At 42.3% G+C, this 6,069-nt stretch overlaps 1 protein-coding gene across 1 annotated transcript; it reads right to left on the minus strand.

Moving 5' to 3' along the window:
• Positions 1-2,852: 2,852 nt before the first annotated feature.
• LOC133778000 (allergen Asp f 7 homolog) lies at positions 2,853-3,506 on the minus strand. The gene is made up of 2 exons (XM_062217802.1): positions 3,380-3,506; positions 2,853-3,124 (listed from the first exon to the last, which is right to left on the minus strand). Exons 1-2 carry the CDS (start codon positions 3,504-3,506, stop codon positions 2,853-2,855), a joined length of 399 nt encoding a protein of 132 aa, XP_062073786.1.
• Between the last annotated feature and the right edge of the window lie 2,563 nt (positions 3,507-6,069).

Genomic DNA, 6,069 nt, shown 5'->3' on the forward strand with positions numbered 1-6,069 from the left:
CCTTTCATTGAGTACTTGACGCACTGAATGCTGTCGACAGATAGAAACAAAGCAAGAGCCCTCCAGAGGCAGTCTGCTTGGTTTATACTGGTCAACAGAATTTTATACAGAAGGGGGTACTCAATGCCACTCCTAAGGCATGTCTCAAAAGAAAAGGCCAAAGAATTAATGCAAGAAGTCCATGAAGGTTTTTGCGGGGATCATGCTGGGGGGCAGAGTTTATCAAAAAAGATCTTAAGGCAAGGATACTTCTGGCCAACAATGAATGAAGACTCTTTGGACTTTGTTTGAAGATGCAACAAGTGTCAGAGATTTTCCAAGATACCACGAATAGCCCCTAATGAGTTAAAGCAAATGCAAAGCCCGTGACCATTCGCAGTGTGGGAAATAAATTTGATTGGGTCTTTGCCCATAGGAAAAGGCAACGTCAAATATGTCGTGGTAGCTATTGATTACTTCACAAAGTGGGCTGAAGTTGAGCCACTGGCAACCATAACATCCAAGAAAGTGCTGGATTTTGTGGTCAAGAACATAGTGTGTCGCTACGGATTGCCAAGAAAAATTGTTTCGGACAACGGCACACAGTTTGATAATGATTTGTTCACGGATTTTTGTGAGCGCATGGGATTATCAAAAGCTTTTCCTTGGTAGCTCATCAACAGGCAAACAGACAAGTTGAGGCTGTCAACAAAACACTAAAGGATACTTTGAAGAAAAGGCTTGAAGAAGTAAAGGGGGCATGGCCAGAACAGTTGCCTGAAGTCCTCTGGTCGTATAGAACATCTCATCGAACAGCAACAGGCCATACCCCATTTTCCTTGCCCTATGGGTATGAAGCTATGTTGCCTGTTGAATTAGATCCGCCATCACATCGAAGGATGGTATACGATCAAGACGCCAATAGTCAATTGTTGATGGAATCTTTGGATTTGGTCGATGAAAGGTGCGAACAAGCCCAACTCCGAGTAGCAGCTTATCAGCAAAAGGTTGCCCGGTATTTCAACTCTAAAGTACGTGAAAGAAAATTTAATGTGGAAGATCTGGTACTTAGAAGAGTTTTTCTTAATACTTGCGATCAAGCTGCTGGAGTGCTTGGACCTAACTGGGAAGGACCGTACCAAATCGAAGAAGTCCTTCAACCAGGCACCTATAAACTTGCTCGCTTAAATGGAGATCTCATTCCTCGCTATTGGAATGGAGAACACCTGCGCAAGTACTTTCAATAAACAATTCTTCTTAAAGAATTGGCTTGTATTAATTTTACTTTTTACAAGTTTATGAACAAGGGTTAAGTAATCATGTGACTGATCATTTATAAGTGTAAGATCAAATTTTTGATCACTCGTACAGACACGATTGTCCATTTATTACGAGAAATAAAAGGGACTGTGCGCAGCCAGTAAATCTTGCCAACTATTGTATTTATTACAAGTATTTTCTCATTACGTGTGTTGTTTTGCTATATTATCATTTTTCTCTTTATTACGAGTAGTAATGTTCGAGCAGGTCTTGGTCAAGGCAAGTGACCGAGGACCTAAAGCTCCTCAATCACTTGGGGGACATATAAGGTATCTAGTAAGCAAATCATATCAACAAGTATATGTAAACACATGAGAAAAATAAGTGAAAGCATGCTACAGTACTTAGAGTATTTTTCAAAATTTTGTTTAAATTTTGCTAAATCATACCAAAGTGTTATGCTAAGTTCAATCATGCGAGCAGGATGTTGTAATATATTACAAGTATTATAATATCTAAATATTAAAAGTAAATTGTTTTACACCGCGAGCAGTACTACTCGGATGTAATTCTCTGCTTAAAAGAAAAAGCTGCCCGTGCAACAAAAAATATATTGTTTTGACACTACGAACTGAGGTCCGTGTGTCCCAAATAACAAAGTTAAATAAAAAATAGAAAAATTATGAAGGAGGAGGATCTTGAGGAGTTTGCTGGTCGACGGAGGCCCCAATTTCCTCTTCTACGCCATCGATGCCTATAGCCAAGGAGATTTCGGGGGAGGCTGGAACTTTTGCTCTCTCCTCCTCTTCAAGGTGAGCCAGGCACCTGCTTATCTTAGACTGCCTCATACGCTATGATAGATAGCTGAAGTCTACCACGCGGTTGTGCTTCCAGAACATATAGAAGCATTTAAAGGTGGCTCCCTTGTACCTCTCCAGGTTACTAGCATTGATCTCCTTGAGCTCTTTGACGCATTCCTCCAACCTCTCAGTCTCCTTTCTACTGATGACCAAATCATCTTGAAGCTTAGAGGCTTCCTTGAAATTAAGCAAATAAGCCTCCTTGTACTTCTCTTTAGTTTCCATGGATTTGGTCAAGGTAGCTTGACGTTGTTTCAGCTCTTTGGCCAGCTTAGCCTTCTGTTTGAGCAGTTCAGCATTTTTCTTCTTAGCTGCTCCAAGCTGCTCGGTGTATTTGGCCTCAGCCACCTTAAGCTCCTCGATGTATTTGACCTCAGCCGTCATAAGCTCCTCATCGTGTCTATCCTCAGACGCTTTAAGCTGCTCGCCAAGTCTCTTCTCATATTGAGCGGCCAGGGCTCCCGAGCGGCGCCAGCTAACACTCATGGTCAGAACTCCCTGCGATAAAAAAAAGAAGATAAAATTGTTTTTGGAAATAAAATGACAAGATAAACAAATAAAGCTCAGCAAGAAACGACAACTTACGCTAAGCACTTCATTCAGTGCACGGTTAATGATCTGGTTGACCTCCATGGAGTCAGTATCGATGATGGCCTCTCGGCTGCGTCGGTTCCTCGATAGCTTAGTCAACCTATCTTTGGCCGAACTAAGCACAATGTTCGTCAAAGCCTCTCCTATTTGATCAAGAGGTGTCTAGTCAGCAGGAGCTGGAGGAGGTTGGTTAACAGGCGCTGGAGGACGTGTCTGGTCGACAGGGGCTGGGGGAGACGTCTGGTCGATGGGAGTTGGAGGAGGCATTGTTTCCTTGGAAGGATCTGGTATTGGAGAATCCGCGGTCTGAGTCTTTTTTGCTGGAGGGTTGCTGCTGCTCTCTCCGCGATGTTGCCTGCTCCCATTTTTCTTGCTCGAAGGAGCGGTGGGTTCAGGTTCGTTGTACAAATCGAACATATCTTCAGCTGACATGACTGCAAAATAGAAGCGAATGGTCAGGCAATATAGATGGAGATACTTATTAAATCAAGGAAATAAGATCAAGGAAATTACAAGTAAAATACCCGAGCAACAACTACTGGTCGCTACATTATTTATTGTACTACTGCTACACTCACTCACTGCCTTGAAGAAGTCTGGATTTAAATTAGGCGTGTATTTAAAGTTGCCGTCCCCGTCAAATAAATGATAGGGAATGGGCAAATGGCCTAAGAGTGAGAAGTTAGTACAGTTCTCATCTGAAGATTCAAGAATGGGCTCGGGATGTTCGGAAACCTTCCACTTGCCCTTTCTTGGTGGATCAGGGGCAGCAGCTACTCGTGGGGTGTTGGAGGGTTCCCTGATGGTCACTCCCATTGTCCTCCTCCTCAGAGGTTGTGACACATCTTAGTGCTGCTCAAGAACTTCTCCACCAGTAGCACTCCCCACAATTGATTCCCTCACATCCTGGTGAGGTGCCAAAATGCCAACCAGCCTTAGATTATTCTCCGTGACCAGCTCTTTGACACTTTTTTCTATATCGGTCATGCTGGCTAAGGATGCTGCTCTTATCTCCATTTCTGGAGTAGGAGCTGGTCGATGCCATGGACCTGAATGACACCAAAGTTCTAAGAAATGTGCAGAAAAGCTAAAGGAAGTTAAGCGACCAATGAATAAACAATTTACCTCCTTCAGTGAAGGCCAGATTGTTGGGGACCAGGTCTGGTGTTAAAAAGTACTCCTAGAAGTACTTTCCCACGTTGGACTTGTGGGTGATCTCACTCAGGAAAGTGTGAGCAGATTCCTGGTGGTAAAAGTGGAAGAACCCTGTGTTGTTGTGATTAGGGTTGGACTTGAGATCAAACAAATAATTGATCTCGTGTGGCATAGGAATGGGCCACTTCTTATGGCTGTACAGGATATAGAGAGTAGAGAGCACTCTATATCCATTTGGGGTGATTTGGAAGGGAACGACCTCGAAATAGTTAGCCACCCCCTGGAAAAACAGATGAAGAGGCAAGGTTGCCCCTGCCTCAATGTGATATCTCGACCAGGAGCTGAAAGCACCCCCAGGCAGGTTTGCACGCTGTTCGATTGTAGGCTTGATTAGGGTTATCCCAGGAAGTCCGTACTTCTTGAGATAATTCCCTACCATCCTAGCTGTAATGTTGCTAGGAGGTACTACGTACCATTCGACCTCTGGTCGAAGGACGTCCCGAGGTTGAGCTTTTGTTTTGATTCCTGGCTGGGAAGTGTTTTCAAATTGAGGGCTGGTCGAAGGATTTTCAGCCTGAGGAGCAGGCTGTTTGGCAGGAGGAATGGTTGTTTTCTTTTTCTTTTGAGCAATGGATTTTACGCGACCCATGTTGGTTGGGCTAGTCGAAGATCTATTTGAAGGGTTATGAGAAAAAGGAATTTTCGGGATTAGCAGCGATGATTGTTCTTGATCTTCGAGTAACTGCTCGAGCAAGTCGTCGTCGATCGGCCTCTCACCTCACCACGGGTCGTGCATGATAATCTACGAACAGAGAAGGGGAGATGAGAATCTACGGCCAAAAGACCAAGAAAGTGGAAAAGTTGGAATAACATTGCTCGTGTATAAAAGTTAAGCTTTTATACGACCAGCAACATTCTAATAAAAACACTAAATTCTATGCGAACAGTTTGGAAAACGGATTAAAAAGCGGAAGTGAAAAGTTTTTTGAAAAAAACTTTTCGACTCTGAGAAAGGGCGGGAAAAACCCAGTTTTTTCTACATGCTTAAAAATAGAATTTTTACTTCGATTTTACGCCATAAATCAATAATCCTATCTCCCAAACCAATTCCTAAGCCTCATGTAGTATTTTTCTTTATCCTATCATGCCAGACCTACGTGCCCATTTACCCCTAATCAGTTTTTCAAGAACATTCAGGAACTTAAAGTCTGAAACAAACCAGAAACTAAATATAGCATGGCATCTCAGAGACGAAGAAATTCAAGAAGCTCACTTGGATGAGAGTGGCTGTAAATTTCCAAGATGTTGAGTGGCTGGGCAGAAACTCCATGGATCGTTGGGATCGTTTGGGTCTCCTGGGTTCTAAGGGTTCTGTTCTTCAGTATTCTTGAGAAAAAGTTAAAAAGTAAAAGAAAAAAAGGTAAATATGGGGGGGTTATATATTGGTCAAAGCAAGGTTACAGAGGTAATCATGAGGGGTTATTTTTTGAGGCATGGAAAAACATAATAGTCGTCAAATCACTTTTTGGGAAACTACAAAGATATGATTGGTTGCTTTTTTCGAGAAGGCGTGGACAGCTCTGACAGATTTGAGAAGACATACGAAAGGTCTGTTGATTAAGTTTACTTTATGCTAGTTGTAGTAAAATAAACTTGAGGGGCAAATGTTTACCCGAAAATGACCCCTAATGACGTGGCATGATGGGTTCGCATGTGGCAGGCACATGACGGTTTTTAGTGAGTGTATCCTGCTCAACCATCGACCAGAAAGTTATTGGTTTATCAAGCATCATACTTACCAGTGACCAGCCTGGTCGCATACATTCAATTATTTCCTTTATTTATGCAATTCTGTAATTATACGTTGATTGTAATTTCTATTATTACCTAGATACGCAAGTCTTAATTGTAATGAAGGCCCATCGACCCATGTAACCTTCTTGAGCCTATAAATACGAATCAAAAGGCTCAAGGGAGGGGACTTTTTGATCTTGGAATCCCAAGAGTAAATTAGAGTGTGATTATTCACCAAAGTTGTAGTTCTCCTAAGGCTTGTGAAACTCGTGAACCCTAGTTCATTGATCACAGTATTGGGATTCTACATCAATAAGAGCACTAAGTGGACGTAGGTCATTACCATCTAATTGGGACCGAACCACTATAAATTGTTTGTGTCGTTTACTTTTCCATTTGGATTTCTTCTTGTTTTCATCTCATTTTATAT

The sequence above is a fragment of the Humulus lupulus genome, chromosome 1, assembly GCF_963169125.1.
Source record: "Humulus lupulus chromosome 1, drHumLupu1.1, whole genome shotgun sequence".
NCBI lineage: Eukaryota > Viridiplantae > Streptophyta > Magnoliopsida > Rosales > Cannabaceae > Humulus > Humulus lupulus.

What these genes read in the sequence shown, in the direction of transcription:
- LOC133778000 (XM_062217802.1), bottom strand. Translation starts at nt 3,506, where the DNA reads ATGGGAGTGACCATCAGGGAACCCTCCAACACCCCACGAGTAGCTGCT. An exon ending in TGAATCTTCAGATGAGAACT is followed by an intron (nt 3,125 to 3,379) that starts GTACTAACTTCT and finishes TCTATTTTGCAG; the next exon opens with TCATGTCAGCTGAAGATATG.